A 17,906-nucleotide genomic window follows, 5' to 3' on the forward strand; every position below is an offset into this window, starting at 1 on the left:
TTTTTTTGGAGAGGTTTTTGCTATAGGGCGCCTGCACTCGCCAGAAAGACGGAGAGAGACAGAGATAGAAAGCTAGAAATCACCCCACCCCCCATGGGGGATGGCCATGCCACAATCCCTTCTCCTCCATTCTTCTTTCGGGATCTTGGGCAGACACGCACACAAGCCTGGCGTGACTTTAAGCCACCGCATGCAGGACTTGAACTGCGGTCAACTAAGTGGAAGTCCAGTGACATAGGCATTACACCTACTGCTGGTCCCGCTGGCCTCTCTATTTTTAGTTTTTTGAAGAACCGCCATACTGTTTTCTGTTACAGCTACACTAATTTACAATCTCACCAATGGTGTGAGTTCCCCTTTCTCCATAGCTTCAGTATTTGTTTTACAAGGTGAGAAGATACCTCAATGTGGCTTTGATTTGCATTTCTCTGGTTATTAGTGATGATGAACTCTTTTTTCATACACTCGTTGGCCATTTGTATTTCTTTAAAGAAATGTTGGGGCTGATAGGTGGCATGGTGGTTAAAGGTTCTGGATTCTCACATGGCCAACTACAGTTTGAGTCCCAGATCGGATGGCTTGCTTTTTCACATTCCCTTTCTCTGCCTCTGTCTGGTCAAATTAAAAATGTAACTACAAATGGAATTAAATAAATAATTCTAAAAAAAAGAAGAAATGTCTATTGGGTCATCAGAAAAACCATGATTCATGTCTTAGTCCATTATTGTGTTGCTAACAGAAGTACCTGTGATTGAGAGATTTATAAAGAAATAGGGGTTTTGGGGACCAGCAGGGGGCATGGTGGTTAAGGCGTTGGACACTCCCACATGGCTGACCATGGTTCAAGTCCCTAGCTTGCTTTCCCACATTCCCGTTCTCTTTTCCCTTCTCTCTCTCTGTGTCTCTTTCTGGTCAAATTAAAATAAATTAAAAACTGAATAAATAATTCTTAAAAAAAAAAGATTATAAAAAAAAAGATGTATTTATTTATTTACTTATTTAGTTCCATTTGTTATTATTATTCTTTTTCATTTGACCAGAAAGAGAAAGGGAAAGTGAGAAAGCAAGTCACTAGGTCTGGGACTCGAACCCCAGTTGGCCATGTGGGAGTCCAGCGCCTCAACCACCACATGCCACCTGCTAGCCCCACCATGATGAATTTTTGCATAGACAAATACATCATGATTTTCTTAATGACCTAATAGGTTATTTGGCCATTTAAAAAAATTAGGTCATTTGTGTTTCTTGCTGTTTAATTTATTCTGAATATTAATCCTCTATTGGATGAAAAGTTGGAAATATTTTCTCCCATTCAGTAGGTTGTCTCCTTACTCTGTTGTTTCTTTTGCTGTGCAGAATCTTTTAAGTGGGACATAATCTAAAATGGATATAATCTATTTTTACTTTTGTTGCCTCTGATTTTGAGATTGTTATCTAAAACATTTTTGCCTAGACCAGTATCATGAAGCATCTCCCTTGTTTTCTTCTCCCTTGTTTTCTTCTGGTAATTTCATGTCTTACATTTTCCATTAAGTCTTTAATCTATTGAATTTAATTAATTTTGTATATGGTGAGAAACAGAAAAACTCTGGATTATTTTAGCATGTGGTGGAGTGTAATTCTTCAGTTGGAGATCTCATTTCTAAGTTTAAAGAAAACTCAAATGAGAGAAAAAACAAGCCTATAGCCTTAAAAAAAATTATTACAATTAACAGATTTTTAGCCAAAGCACAAAGGAGCATGTGGGAAAAATATCAAATAGACTTAGCCATCAACTCATCTGTTGAAGGTCTATCATCTGAATAGTAACATGACTTTTAAAAGTATATTGCTCACAACTTTCACTTCTAGTATAGTGCTATACTGAAGGCTCACTTTAAATTAAAACTTATTTTCTGCTGCTTCAGCTTAGTAAGGCAGAGGTTACTCTCCATTTCTGAAATATGTCAATTTTCTTTATATGTACTCACTACTATTCTGCACAGTAAAAAAAAAAATTTCTAAAATCAGACATATACCATTCACAAATAAAACTAATTTAGTAGTGAAAATGTCCTACCTTTCTCCACATGGGTTTTGATTCCAGCTCTCCTCTCTCTGGCTTTTTGGGCCATTTCTCTTAGTTTCTCTTCATGCTTCTCCTTTTCTTTTTGAGCCATCTTTCTCTCTACTTGGGCACGCATTTCCACAGCTTCACGAGCCTGTTAGTAAAGTTACATACTAAATAAGAAACTATCGTATGATAAATATTTACAGCTATCCTGACTAAATCTGGCTTTTAAGTGTAATTATACAAATTCCAATTTGTTATTGCTGATTGAAATAAACATTCTTGTCCACTAAAACATATCTTGCCTGGAAGACATTGTAAGGTTGGCTCTGAGGAATGTTTTGATGCTTAAAGCCATAATGATCTCAATTAATCTAGTAAGTCAAGTGTCTTATTAAAGCATATTCAGAAACAATATAAAAAAGCACAATTGAAGGATCCAATAAAGCAATTTTCATTATCAATAACTTAACAGAGACTGGTTACATGATAAAACCTTAGTCTACCTCAGCTACAGATAATTTTTGTAAGGATGTTCACTATGCTATGAGAGATACCTTTCTTTGTTCTAAACATGTTATGATGTATATAAAATTGAAGATTATATGTGAATACCATAATATTAATAGACAGGCAATACTATTAGTGCCATTTTACACAGCACTCAATTCAGAATGTTTACCTGCTCTTCCTTGAAACCACCCTTTTAGGGGAGATCTACATGTAAAGAGGAAAGTTATAAGATCTAGAACAGCACCTTATAATTGTCACAAAATGGGATCAACTTAATGAACTACTATTCTGGGGTTCTGTTAGGAAGCTAGATAAGCACTGCTGGTGTGTCTGTATAATCTACTAACCACTGGTGGAGTGTTTGTATAATCTACAAAGGCTGGGACCAAATAAAGAGCTGCAACTAGGACCTTCCACCTTTGGCACAAATCACAGGTTGGAACCTCTTCAGGTACTTGGTACTGTAGGTAAATTAACAGTACTCTAGGTAGCCCAAAATGGATTTTATTCATTATCAAGAGCATTAAACAAATTTTAACAAACCAACCTTCCGATCGGCAATGTAGAGGGCTTCAGCCAGTTTGGCAAAATTTTCATTAATATGTACTGTTTGTAGTCCTCTTCCATCAGCAGCTAGACGTTTGTCTAATGGAATTGTATAACCCTAGTATGAAAGCAAAAAATACCAGTTACAGAATTATGTTTAATTATTTTAAACAGTAATTATTTAAAATTAAATTGAAATATACTTATTTTAAAACACTTAATTCTTTTGATTTACATCTTCCTTTGCAACCAGACAAAACTGCATCAGCTAACAATGAAGACATAGTATGGAGGTAATATTAAGCTTTTTACATCCACAGTCTCACTTAACCTTCATAATAAATCTATAAAGCTGGGGGAACCAGCAGTTAGCGTAATGGCTATGAAGACAAAAACCTCTGACCTAGGAAAAATTATCAAAAAGACTGTGAAAAGGGACCAGCAGTTGGCATAATGGCTATGTCACTGGACTCCCATGTAGTCAACCTCGGTTCGAGTCCCAGAACCTATGGCTTAAACTCATGCTGGGCATGTGTGTGTGCATGCCCAAGATCCTGAGAAGAGAATGGAAGAGAACGGACTGTGATGTGGCCATCCCCTCCGGGGGTGATTTCTTGCTTTCTGTCTCTCTGTCTCTGTCTTTCTGGTGAGTACGTGTGCCCTACAGCAAAAAACCTCCCAAAATAAAAAATATAAAACAACTGAGAAAAAGCTGGTAACACTGTTTCCCTTTCACAAAAGATACCTAGGAAGAGAATTTAGGGAATGTCCTCAAGGTTATATAGTTAATAAGTAGATAAGTAGGGCTTAACCTTGAGAATTGAGTCCAAGCTACAGAAAAGTAAGTTCTCATAGTAATAATTGTGGATTATAATGAAAGGGGATCAGTATAAAGTAGCTAAATAGTTGCTCCTCAAGTAAGCATAATAGTAATACAAAGGTAAAACAAATTAAGATAATCTTGGTATCTACAAGGTAGTTTATTCTGCTGTACTTTCTTTTTTTTGAGAGGTTTTTGCTATGGGGCGCGTGCGCTCGCCAGACAGACAGAAAGCGAGAAATCACCCCCCCAGGGGAGATGGCCATGCCGTGATCACTTCTCCTCTGTTCTCTTCTTGGGATCTTGGGCACGCATGCATGCACGCACGCACATGCGCCCGGTGTGAGTTTTAAGCCTCCGGGTCCAGGACGTGAACCGCGGTCGACTACATGGGCGTCCAGCGACATAGCCATTACGCTAACTGCTCGTCCCATCTGAGGTACTTTCTTAATGACTTGTGTGATCCCTAGAAGTTGGCTAAATTTTAGTAAATAGGAAAAAAGATAAATTCTGCTCATATCAGAGATTTTCAACTCTGAAATTTTATACTCCATTTCATAGCTCAAGGAATATGCTTGAACATTCATGTAACTTTCAGGCTTAGCTTTATTTTCCCAGATATCTAAGTCTTCTCCCAAATGATGATTTCTAGTCCATAATCTCCTAATAAAGTGTTATAGAATCACTTCAAGATACTGCAATTACACACTATTAATTAACCCACATCAGATCAGTCAACGACCTATCTTAATAAGTCTGTAACTTCTTTTAATAAACAATTTATATTTAATCCATAGGTTAAAGTGGACCTCTTCACTCATCAAAAACAGAACCATTAAATATGATTTGGAGAAGGGAGGTAACAGTGATTAGGAAATCTATCTCATATTTTAAACATTCTTAATGACTTCTAGAAGCTTTGCCATTTTACAAGAGATAATATAGGATTTAAACAGCTTAAACTTATAATGTTATAAACAGAGATAAATAGCTGAAAAATTAAAGCACTGAAAACACCATTTATTCTGTTCTTTTGTCCTATAATCATTTAGACAAATTTCTATGCAAACATTCCTATTACATTAAAAAAAAAATTCACATAAACCAGGCATATCTTTTAAAAAACATTCAGGTAAATGAGGGGCTGAAATTTCAACTAAAGTTACCCAGGATGAACCTCTTTTCTAGGTTGTTTTCAGTAGATTATAATGCTAAGAAAGTGATTTTATGGCAACTTAATTACCTTTGCATTTTTCCAGTTTGAAATGCAAGGAGGAATCTTCCACTCTTGTTGTTCCTTTACAGTCATCTGAGTTGAGAAAACAGTGAAAGAAACATTGTTAGATTGTTAGATTTATAGTCTAGCTAAAAACCCAAGTACAATCTTTCTCTTCAATCTTCTCTTCATAAACTGACATACAGACAGACTTAGTCAAAGCCTCAAATTCCACTTGTTTTAATAGCACTATACATTATGTTGCCACATCATAAATTCTATTGTAATTAAAAAATGTAATTTTATTTAACTTTATCTACTTTTTTTGGGGGGGTGGGGAGGTTTTTGCTATAGGGTGTGTGTGCTCACCAGACAGACAGACAGAGAGCGAGAAATCACCCTCCAGGGGTGATGGCCATGCCGCAATCCTGTCTCCTCCATTCTCCTCTTGGGATCCTGGGCACGCATGTACTTGTGCCTGGCATGAGTTTTAAGCCACTGGGTCTGGGACTTGAACCACGGTCGACTACATGGGAGTTCAGCGACATAGTCATTATGCTAACTGCTGGTCCCAAATTTATTTACTTATTTTAATTTGACCAGAGAGGGCCAGAGCGAGAGAGAAAGTGACAAAGCAAGCCGCCAGGTCCAGGACTTGAATCACGGTCAGCCATGTGGGAGTCAGCACCCTTCATCACCAAGTCACCTGCCAGTCCCTCTGTTAGTAATTTTAAAGTAAGGTAAAAAAATGGAAAATAACCTAGACGTTATAATTATTATTGCTAGAATGCATGTGTATTCACAAGGGTAGGGAGAGAGAAAGTGCCACTCACTGCCCCCAAGTGGGGCATGGTCATATTGTAACCCTTTATCCTCCATTTCCCCATCAAGATTCTGGATTTGTATGCATGGACACTTGGCATGTTTTTCTTTTTCTTTCTTTTTTTAATTGCCGGAGGGTACACTCACTTGCCAGAAACAGAAAGGCAGAGAGAAATCACCCCCTAATGGAGTATATTCATGCCATAATTCCTTCTCTTCCACTTTTCCATCCTGTTGGGATTTGAGGCATTCACGCACAAATACCCAGTGAGTTTTTTTCCAAGCCATCAGGGTCAGAATTCCGACCACAGCGATCACATAGAATCTGACTCCCTTAACCACTAGGCTGTGGAGCTGGTCCTGCCCTGTGTATTTTTCAAGCTTTGAGGGTCAGGAGTTGAACTGTAGTCAGCCATATGGGATCTGGCTCCCAATGGACACTGCGTAACCACTGCACAACAGGGTCAGCTCATGAAGTTATTTTTGACAGTTATTAATGCTGGCTGGTATTTTTCCCTTTTTAAAGTGATATGACTTCTTTGAAATGCAAGTTTATTCTTTTGAGTAATAAAACATATCCAACAAACCAACTCAGATTATTAAAGCCTAATGAATCTATATACTCAATCTCTATAACTATGATGGCATCCTTCACGTGGAACAATAGACTCTTCATTCTATTAAAATCTGGGCTTAGGTTTCTACTAATAAAACCAATAGCAAACATTTTACTTATGTTCACGTAATTACTCTGGAAACTACACTTTATAGTCTTGACTGGGTCCTTATTTCATTTTGAAACAAAACAAAACAAAAACTGTAAATGTGGTGACACCTAACTGTATTGGTGTAGGAAAGTTACTTAAAAAATTAGTAATAATAAGTAGAAAAAAAGATTTTAAGACCATAGCAAAGAATACCTTTCTGCTGGGAGAATGCATGACAGGTGCGGGAGGAGAAGGTGGTCCCCGGGGAATTTTCTTATTAATCCTGAAGGATAAGTCAAAATACAATCAGAGCATGACACACTTCTTCTCTTTCAGTTCTTATATTTCAAATCTCCCTTCATATTTTGTTATACAAAGCTTCAAACATATAAAAACAGAGACTGTATAAGGAACACCTGTCTATCATATATCCATTGCTTGGCTTCAACAATTAATATAACATGGCCAACTTTATCATCATCAATTACCCTACCTCTATAATCACCATTTCATAGAGTAATATACATCCCTTTTTAAAAAGCAATGTCGCATGGATCTACTTTCTTTTTTAAAATTTTATTTATTTATTTATTTTTTGAGGGGGAGAGGTTTTTGCTACAGGGTGTGTGCACTCACAAGAGAGACAGAGACAGAAAGCGAGAAATTACCCCCTGGGGGGATGGACACGCCACAATCCCTTCTCCTCTCAGGATCTTGGGCACACACGTACACGCGCCTGGTGTGAGTTTAAGCCACCGGGTCCAGGACTTGAACTGCGGTTGACTACACGGGAGTTTAGCAACATAGCCATTACGCTAGCTGCTGGTCCCGGCATGGATCTACTTTCTGCCACTATAGAGTAGTCTGCAATTTTTATAGTCTTATATAATAGAAGCATACTATAGTACTTGTTTTTGCTAGCCTCTGCCAGCATAATTACTTTGAGATCATCCATGTTATTGTGCATACTAACAGTTTACTTTTTACTGCACAATAGTGTTACATGTATGAGGGTATCACGGTTTGGAGATCTGCTGATGGACATCTGGAATACTTTTCTCTCTTAGTATCTTTTCTTAAGAATGATGACTCATTCTCATGAAGTTATCTACTTACTTGAACCTTGGTGGCTCCATTGGATCTTTCTGCATTTCTACCATTCGAATAACCCTCTGTTTAGCTCCAGAGTTGAAAGCCACTCCTTGCTGGGATGGCGTATACCTGAAGAAAGCAGGTGAAAACTAAAGGTGTAACTAGTTCAAGTTTTCTGTAGGCATTTTTCTTCTGTTACACTATCTTAAGACATACAACATTTTCAGCTCTTTTCGCAAAGTATTAACAGAAAATTGCAAAATATTTGGGCAGAGCAGACACCAACAAAGACAATCAAACTATTAGAAATTATGAGTTACAAGCAAAATTTAAACTAGAGTGGTACTAATTTGCAAATAACCCATCTATCCACTTTCCAAAATGGAAGTCACAGTGGTCAGTTTCACAGATAAGAGGTCTAGAAAATAGTATCTATTTTGGAAGTCTGCTTCTGAGAAAAAGCACCTATTGTTTTATTAGTAGGCAACCTACAGATAGCAGTTTTTGGTTCATCATAGGTTGTAAAGTAGAGAAAGAATAATAGCAGCAGCCCTACCAGCTCTCAATTTTACTTTAGTATCTATATGTGAAATCCCTCAGAGCCTAGAAGTATCAGAAGCAGAAGAGTGACAAGGGGAGGATCATAGACTCTGGAATTACAGATCTGTGTTTTGGTCCCAGTTTCAACAGACACATAGTCATGGATAAGTAGTTTAAACATGATTCTAAATTTCATCATCTAAGTAAAGGGACAATTAATATATATATGTCACAAAGTTTTATGGAAATTTATAACATGTTACATAACACACACAATTTAGAAGTAATACAAGGATACCTATTACATATAAGTGGAAAGAAATAAGAAATTATGGTTAGGATCATACATCACAAATAATTATTAATTTCTAAAAATGAAAGATACATTTTAAAAAGTGTAACAACTATCTTAAAGTTGACATCTTTTTTTTTTTAAGATTTTTTTTACTATAGGGCGCGTGCGCTCGCCAGACAGAGAGAGACGGAGAGACAGAAAGCGAGAAATCACCCCCCAGAGGGGATGGCCACGCCGCTATCCCTTCTCCTCCATTCTCCTCTTGGGATCTTGGGCATGCACGCACACGCACCCGGCGTGGGTTTTAAGCCACTGGGTCCCGGACGCGAACCACGGTCGACTATGTGGGAGTCCAGTGACATAGCCATTACGCTAACTGCTGGTTCCCTTAAAGTTGACATCTTTAAAAATTACTTTGCTAACTGTCTGAGAGAGTCAACAGGCCTCAAGTAATTATTCAAAACAGTAAATATGTAATTGTGAATGAGCAGGATAGTGAAAGCATATCATGACTGCCAATCTGAATTAAGTCCCAAACAAAACTAAGACGTTCAGTTATGTTCCATACCGGATATACTGAGCAGGAGCCAGTTTATCAGCTGCTCGAACTGGCATGGCGGCAGCAACCTTCTGTGATACAGATTTCTCTAAGGCTACCCTTGTCTTTTCTGTTATCTGAAATAAAAAGAATCACATTGAGTTGTTTGGAAGTTAATAAAGATGTAAAAAGTTATCTCAAATAATTATATATATATCAATTCCCAGTTACCTCTTTAATAGCTTCTTCATCGGGTCTTTGCAGGTCTGGATCATCTGCATTCATAACCTCCTTTGGAACCAGGTCAGTGTATTTACTATAAATGACCTAAAATGTTCAAACACAAGCAGTCTTAAGAAAAGCAGTCTGAAAAGAAGTACCCTCATTGGGAACCAGCAGTTAGCGTAATGGCTATGTTGCTGGACTCCCACGTAGTCGACCGTGGTTTGCGTCCCGGACCCAGTGGCTTAAAACTCATGCCAGGCGCGTGTGCGTGCGTGCCCAAGATCCCGAGAGGAGAATGGAGGAGGAGGGATTGCGGCATGACCATCCCCCCTGGGGGGTGATTTCTCGCTTTCTGTCTCTATGTCTCTCTCTGTCTGTCAGGCGAGCGCACGCGCCCTACAGTGAAAATCTCTCCAAAAAAAAAAAAAAAAGAAGTACCCTCATTAAGCCACTTCAGATGTCAATGTCCTTCTTAGCACCCCGTAAATTCAGGACATTCAGATTTTGTCTTTGAGATTTTAAAACCAAGAAAATTAAAAACACATGTACAAATTGGTAGCTTGGCTATAAGTTAACTATTTTCCCTTGACCCCATGCATTTAAATTATTTGAGATATTCAAATCAAGTCAGTATCCAAAAAAACTGTGCCAACAAAATCTTACACACCAATGATCTCTATTTTCTGAGGCTTACTAGGACTTGAAATTAATGATGATAAAAATTGCCTACAGCACCATTATGTTGGATTACAAACTCATCAGAATTTGAGTCAGGTTACCAAATAATTTCTAAATTCACTGGGCCTGGAAAATTTCATCGACCTCGTCCTACTTATGTTTCTCTTTTCTAGGCACCAGCTCTATTCATAGATTAAGAAAATGAACATGTGCCACAGTCATAAAACCCAGAACACTTTCTTCCATGAAAAGAACAAAAAGGAAAAAAAATACATTCTAAACAGACAACTTATTTTACACCTATCATCCAAATTTAGTACTGTTACATGATTTCTGCTAGGCCCAACACAGTTTCTTTTTCTTTTCTTTCTTTTTTTTTTTTTTTTAAGAATTATTTATTTAATTTTACTTATCATCATCATTTTTTTTTTAGACTGCCTACGAGGCTCTAGTGATCACGAGAGAGAGAGAGACAGACAGACAGACAGACAGACAAAGAGAGGGAAAGTGAGAAAGCAAGCCACCAGGTCTGGGATTTGAACTGTGGGACTCCAGTGCTTTAATCACCACGTCATCTGCTAACCCACCAACACAGTTTCTATTAGGCTGATAGTGATGTAGTAAGCTCCCAACAAAAAGAGTATTACTTACTTTCACGTCCACCTATACTTCTCAAATATTTTCATTAAAACTTACTTTGTACATTTAAAGAAAAAAGAGATTTGAAAATTTAATGAATACTAAGCATGTAGACTTTAATGCATTAGAAATTCTAACATACATATGAAGAAAGGACAACTTATGAATATAAAAAAGAAATTGAATTTCTTTTTTTTAAAGAATTATTTACATTAATTAATTAATTATCTGACCAGAGAGGGACAGAGTGAGAGAGTGAGAGTGAGAGTGAGAGTGAGAGAGAGAGAGAGAGAGAGAGAGAGAGAGGGAGAGGGAGAAAGTTAGAGAGCAAGCTGCCAGGTTGGAACTTAAACCACAGTTGCACATGTTGAGTCCAGCGTCCTCAACCACCACGCCACCTGCTGGCCCCAAGAAAACAAATTTCTAGGTAATTGAGATCTTCAAATATTTTCTGCAGAAGAAAACTACACACTACTGCAAACCAAACTCTTATATTAATTATTGAATTTTACCACTTTACGTTTCTTAAAACGGTTGAAATAAAATGCATACTATTCCAAATTTCCCATTCCAAACAACAGAGCAAGAAACACTTCTTGGTTTACACAACCTGTCTTGGCTCTTCCTACAGTTTCTATCACCCCTTATAACTCTCTCTTCCTTACTCATGCTTCACATAAGCTCTTCTGTTGAATATAACATGCTTCTCCTCAGCTATAGGCCTTCAAGGTGTTGTTCCTAGCTCTTCAAGCGAACGCTCAATCTTTGTGTCTCAGATCAAAGGTCTTGCTCTCACGAGGCTTTTTCTATCATCACTAACAGAGAAACCCCTGTCCACCCAAACATTGTGTTATATAGCACTCTGTTGACTGTTTATAGCACTGTTCACAGTATCAAATTATGTATCTATTTTACTTGTTCACTATGGTAATAACTTATTGAGCACTTAACTATGTGCCTTCTATTGAGAAACCCCTGTCCACCCAAACATTGTGTTATATAGCACTCTGTTGACAGTTTATAGCACTGTTCACAGTATCAAATTATGTATCTATTTTACTTGTTCACTATGGTAATAACTAATACTTATTGAGCACTTAACTATGTTCCTTCTATTTTTCCTTTCTATATATACAAAGTAATTTAACCTCTGTATCAACCTTATGAAGTATGTACAATGATTATACCCATATTACTGACGAAAAATCTCTTATTTATTATAGTATCTCCAGTGCTATAATAATGCCTGCTCTACAGGAGGTATTTGTTCAGTTTTTTTTTTTGTAAAAACAAATGAATTAAAAAATTTAGAAATGCTTTATTACAAGCTAAAGGTGCTTATATTTTAGGCCTTTATAAACTGTTGATTTTTCAAGGGGAAAAAAGATCTCATGATTATAAACTGAAATATCTGGTTTGTTTTTCTCAGGAATGAGAAGTGGGATCAGGTAAAAGTGCTGAGAATTTAGTACGAAACAAAACTGCCATGTAAGCCATCAGTGTCACCATCCTCTAAGAGTACTCATTTTGGAAAGGACCTTAAAGCTCACTCTAGTGAGAAGGATGAGACTCAGCACATGGGATTACTTAGCTAGTTAACTGATCTCAAAAATCTTACTTCTTTTTAGAATGAAAAATCCATGCCACCACAATGGAAAACTGTATTCATAATGCTACAGAAAATAACACCAAGATGGTAAAGAGTTAATCACTTTTACACAACAATCATTCTAAGAAAAAATTCTAAGTTAATGACTCCCTGGTAGTCATACATGTTCAACATAAAGTCTCAATACTAATTTAGCATACAAGAGCTATTTGCTGCTTCTTATTTGAGTATTCCAAAGTTAATAACCCTTTAAATGAGCATCAATAAGATTCTAGCATCTCACAAGGCTGAGTGAAGGACATCCAAAGAGCAAGATTTCTCTATGGTACTTAACTATAAAACTCCCAATTTTTATAGCCTGCAAACCAAATGTGCTAAAGAAACTCAATATATCTCAGGAGGCAAAGGGGCTAGGAAGGGTTAAAATACAAAATGCTCTTGAAGGTATCAGGAGCACAAATGAGCTTTGTGAATAAGACAAAGTGAAACAGATATTTGGCTATTACTGAAAACTGGCAGATTAGATTGATTTAAAGGATAAGCCAGCCAACATATTCATCACATAAGGTGGAAAGAAAACACGATCTTTAAGGCTTAGCTAGATTGTAAAATCATACAAACAAGGTAGTTACATACAATTCTTCATGGGGTTGGTTAAAAGTTTTGCAGGTTCTTTTGTGGTGTGTGTGTGTGGGATATGTTGAAGGTATTCTTTTTTTTTTTTTCCTTCCAGGTTTTAGCTATATAGCATGTATGCTTGCCAGAGAGAGAGAGAAAGAGAGAGAGAGAGAGAGAGAGAAAAACAGACAAACAGGGAAAAGTGAGAAATCACCCCTTGGGGAGATGGCCATGCCACAATCCCTTCTCCTTCAGTATCCTCTTGGGATTTGGGGCATGTATACACATGACATGAGATTTTCTTTTTCTTTTTTTCTTTTTTTGGGAGAGCTTTTTGCTATAGAGCGTGTGTGCTCACCAGAAAGACAGAGAGAGACAGAGAGACAGAAAGTGAGAAATCACACCCCAAGGGGGGATGGTCACACCACAATCCCTTCTCCTCCATTTACTTTTTATTTGGAGAGGTTTTCGCACTCACCAGAAAGAGACAGACAGAGAGATAGAAAGCGAGAAATCACCCCCCAGGGGGGATGGCCACGCCATAATCCCTTCTCCAGTCTCCTCTCGGGATCTTGGGCATGCACGCACACGTGCCCGGTGTGAGTTTAAGCCACCGGGTCCAGGACTCGAACCACGGTTGAATACATGGGAGTCCAGCAACATGGCCATTACGCTAACTGCTAGTCCCTGATTTTCAATCTACCATGGGTCTTGAACCACAGTCAGCCATATGGGAGTCCAGCACCTTAACCACCTGCTGTCCCAAAGGAATTCTTCTAGGTAATTATCATTATGTAACATTTTCTATATAACTATTTCAGGAGCAAAAGTATGTACATCAAAGTGGCTATTTCAAGGTTTATCACTCAAGACATAATTGGGAGGAAAAGTATTTAGGTCTATCAAAATTTACTCCAAGAAACATTTTTCTACCCAATTTTGAATTACCAATATACTGTACATGTATAAAGATCAATCTTGACTTAATTAATTTTTTTTGCCATAGGGCACAGGAAAGTGAGAAATCACCCCTCAGGGGGATGGCTATGCTACAATCCCTTCTCTTCTGCTCCCTCTTGGGATTTTGGGCACCCATGCATACACACCGGGGATGATTTTCAAGCTGCCAGGTCTGGGACTCAAACTGCACAGTCGGCTCTGTGAGAGTCCAGAGCTTTAACCACATCACCACTTGCTGCCCTGAATCCTGACTTATATTTTTAAAAAATAATTATTTTAGGACCAGCAGTTAGCGTAATGGTTATGTCGCTGGACTCCCAAGTAGTCAATCGCGGTTCGTGTCCAGGACCTGGTGGCTTAAACTCACGCTGGGCGCGTGTGTGTGCATGCCCAAGATCCCAAGAGGAGAATGGAGGAGAAGGAATTGAGGCATGGCCATCCCCCCGGGGGGTGATTTCTCGATTTCTATCTCTCTGTCTCTGTCTGTCTGGCGAGTGTGCGCGCCCTATAGCAAAAAACCTCTCCCCCACAAAAAAAATTTATTTTATCTAACTTTGTTTTATTTATTTATTTATTTATTTATTTAATGTGACCAGAGAAAGACAGAAAGTGAGAAAGCAAATTGCCAGGTCCGGGACTTAAACCATAGTGGCCATGTGGGAGTCCAGTGCCCTTAACCACCATGCCACCTGCCGGCCCCCCTGACTTATTTTTTTGTCACTTCTTATACCTATGGCTAGCATTTTCCATTCTTGCCCTTTTGCAATTAATATTTCTGAGATAATTTCCTAGTTTCAGAATATGAGATCCCTCTGAAAGAATTCAAATCTTCGTACTGTATTATTCTCCTGAATGATAATAAATTTTAAAATATGAGTTTTGGATATTAAGTAGTCAACTGCCATTTCTTCTAAAACAGGAAACAGAGGTTTCTAAACGGCATTACTGACACCTCCCACTTCTCTCCTGGGCCTTTGTGAATGTGAAGGTATTTCTGGTTAAGAAACATTGGTGAGGTGGAGGCACTGGCATTTAATAGGTAGTAACAATTATGCTAAAAATCTATAATGCTCACAAGTCCCAAACAAGCAAGGAGTGTCCTCTCCAAATGCCAAACAATAGGTACTTAGTTAACGTTGAGTGCATTCCAAAATTTCATGTATGAATACACCTTTTAGCAAAAAAAGCTTTTGAATCAGCATATGATGGTGCAGTGGTAACATAACACTCCAGGTCACTGAAGCCACATAAGAAGGTCCTAAGTTTGTGTCCTGAGGTTTATGCACACCACTGTGCTAAGGTCTCCCTGTATACCACTGAGGCTGGGGGAACGGATTTGGAGTGTGAAGATCATATTGGGGGTCAGCAGGTGATTAAGGTGTTGGACTCTCTCATGGCCAACTGTGGGTCAAGTCCTGGACTCAGTGGCTTGAAAACCAAACCAGGTGCGTGTACATGCATGCCCAAAACCTTTAGAGGGAAATGGAGAAGAGATTGCAGCATGGCACTCTCCCCATGGGGGTAAGATTTCTTACTTTTCCTCTCTCTATCGCTCAATGTTGAGTGCAAGTGCCCAATGGCAAAAAAACCCAAAAAACAAACAAAAAAAACCTACGTAAAAAAGAGACCCTGTTGGGGACGCCAAATAAGAAATCTTAAAAATTTTTGGGAACCAGCAGTTAGCGTAATGGCTATGTCGCTGGACTCCCACGTAGTCGACCATGGTTCACGTCCTGGACCCGGTGGCTTAAAACTCACGCCGGGCGCGTGTGCGTGCATGTCCAAGATCCCAAGAGGAGAATGGAGGAGAAGGGATTGTGGTGTGACCATCCCCCTTGGGGAGTGATTTCTCGCTTTCTGTCTCTATGTCTCTCTCTGTCTGTCTGGCGAGTGCAAGTGCCCTATAGCGAAAACCTTTCCCCCCCCAAAAAAGGAAAAAAAAAAAAAAGAAGAAAACTTAAAATTTTTTTGTGAATCTGAGAGTGGTACGTAGGTGAATTGTGATACAGACTCCATTCAGTCAATGACAGAGTGCACATATGATGGTGGTTATGCTATATAGCCTAAGTGTGTAGCAGGCTACACCATCAAAGTGTACGGAGCACACTGATGTTTGTACGATAAACTCACCTACTCTGCATTTCTCAGGATGTATTCTTATTTTAAGTGACACAAGACTGTACTAATTTTTGGTCTGGTTCTAGTAACTGCATTACAGACAAAAGCAGTAATTATTCAGAGATCTTATTTGGCCAAAATGTTGAAGTCCAAAATAAACAGTTCAGTTTTAATAGTTGTAGTCTATTTTCAATACAATATAGTCACTAGTATAGATGGTTACAAAAAGAAAAAATCTTGCAGACATTCCTTATAAGTCAGATAAAATTTCTTAGCTTCAAAATATAATGCAAAATGGGCTAGCACTGTATTTCATTCAAAATAACACAATCTGTCAAGGCCGAATGATTATCCTTAAATGTTGCTTTTCCCTAACAAATGGGAGTGGAGAGGTTGTACATACCAATAAAGAAGAGTGATTCTCAAGGGAAGGAGACATGAATCAAAACAAGGCAGAGAGAGTCAAGTGAAAGCCTCATGGCTCAGGGTGTATTTCTAGTACATGTCCTGCATATACAGGAACCTAATTTTCCTTTTGTAAAAATGGACTGAGCCTCCTCAGTGGCTTTAGGGGAAATGGTTTTTGTCATACAATGAAAACTGCTATCATTTACCCAACAATGGTGAATGCCTGTGTATCAAGCTTTCAGGAACTAAATTAGGTGCTAAAGAAGAAAACACAGGGCCAGCAGATGGTGTGGTGGTTAAGGCACTGGACTCCCACATGGCTGACTGCTGTTGAGTCCTGGACCTGGTGGCTTGCTTTCTTCTTCCTCCCCCCACCCCCCAGGTCTATCTCTGGTAAGTACACATAATACAGAAAATTAAAATAATAATAACAACAATAATGATAAATAAAATTAAATAAAGAATTCTTGAAGAAAACATAAAAGATACAATCTCTGCTCTCAGAGACATAATAGTCAAATGACATGGCTCATAAATGAACAGATAATGACAACATAAAGTGATGAATGCTATGATAAATATCTGGAGTAAAGCGAAGGAATGCCTGATCCAGCTAAAGATTGGTGGGGGTGAGGGGCATTCTGGAAGAGTAAAGAGACAGCAGAGTATTTAAAGCAAACGTATTCAGTTACACAAATAATAGTGGTAAGGGTTTTCTAGGCAGAGGATGATACCTATGGGAAGTTCTTAATGGCCATATTAAGGGAACTGTAAGTTGTTCCCCATGGCAGACATTTACAGAAAACTATAAATTTTCTTCACTTAGAATGGTGATTTTTGATAGTGGAAATAAACAGATTGTCTAAAACTGGACTATTTTTTGGATTTCAGAATATTGATCATGATAGTTGAAGTGAGGCTAAAAAGGTAAGCAAGGAGTAAGGCACGCCATAAGAGCGTTGGTCCTTATCCTAAAAGCCAAGGAAGCCACAATTTTAAGTGTGTACACTTGTCTATATTTATATGGGGTGGGGAGAAGAGATAAAGGGACATGGATGACTTTATTTTTTAGTCAGGCAAGACAAATGGCAAGGAGGTGGGTTCAGATCCTGCTGTTTGTGGTAAATCAAACAAGAAATGGTAAGGGCCTGAATTAAATAGCAGAGAAGGGAGAGAGAACATGATGATTAAACAGATGAAATGTCTTAGGGAAATTGAAGAACTAGAATAATGATTGTTGAGCGAATGTATACTAGCAATATGTATCAGATATGAAATTTCAATATCCTTTGATCCAATAAACTCACATCTAAGAATTTATTTTACACAAATACTCATGTACAAAAAAGATGTTTATGGATCTTGAAAAAAGTACTGTTTGCTAAACTAAAAAAATTGAGTATCATTAATGACTAAGAAAATTAAGGTATGACCACATCACAGACTTTTATTTATTCATACACACACACACACATATACATACATACAAATACATATATATATTATATATAT

The 17,906-nt window shown here is 38.0% G+C and overlaps 1 protein-coding gene across 1 annotated transcript in view; it reads right to left on the reverse strand.

Moving 5' to 3' along the window:
• Positions 1-17,906, reverse strand: part of SNW1 (SNW domain containing 1) — a 59,348-nt gene that overhangs the window by 6,758 nt on the left and 34,684 nt on the right. Inside the window, exons 4-10 of the mRNA XM_006157112.3 lie at positions 9,371-9,466; positions 9,170-9,276; positions 7,791-7,895; positions 6,888-6,957; positions 5,173-5,238; positions 3,111-3,227; positions 2,060-2,201 (exon numbers count right to left, since the gene is read on the reverse strand). Coding sequence (XP_006157174.1) covers positions 2,060-2,201; positions 3,111-3,227; positions 5,173-5,238; positions 6,888-6,957; positions 7,791-7,895; positions 9,170-9,276; positions 9,371-9,466 — 703 coding nt within the window. The remainder of the gene's footprint in view (positions 1-2,059; positions 2,202-3,110; positions 3,228-5,172; positions 5,239-6,887; positions 6,958-7,790; positions 7,896-9,169; positions 9,277-9,370; positions 9,467-17,906) is intronic.

Source organism: Tupaia chinensis, unplaced genomic scaffold, assembly GCF_000334495.1.
Source record: "Tupaia chinensis unplaced genomic scaffold, TupChi_1.0 Scaffold000528_1, whole genome shotgun sequence".
NCBI classification, from domain to species: Eukaryota; Metazoa; Chordata; class Mammalia; order Scandentia; family Tupaiidae; genus Tupaia; species Tupaia belangeri.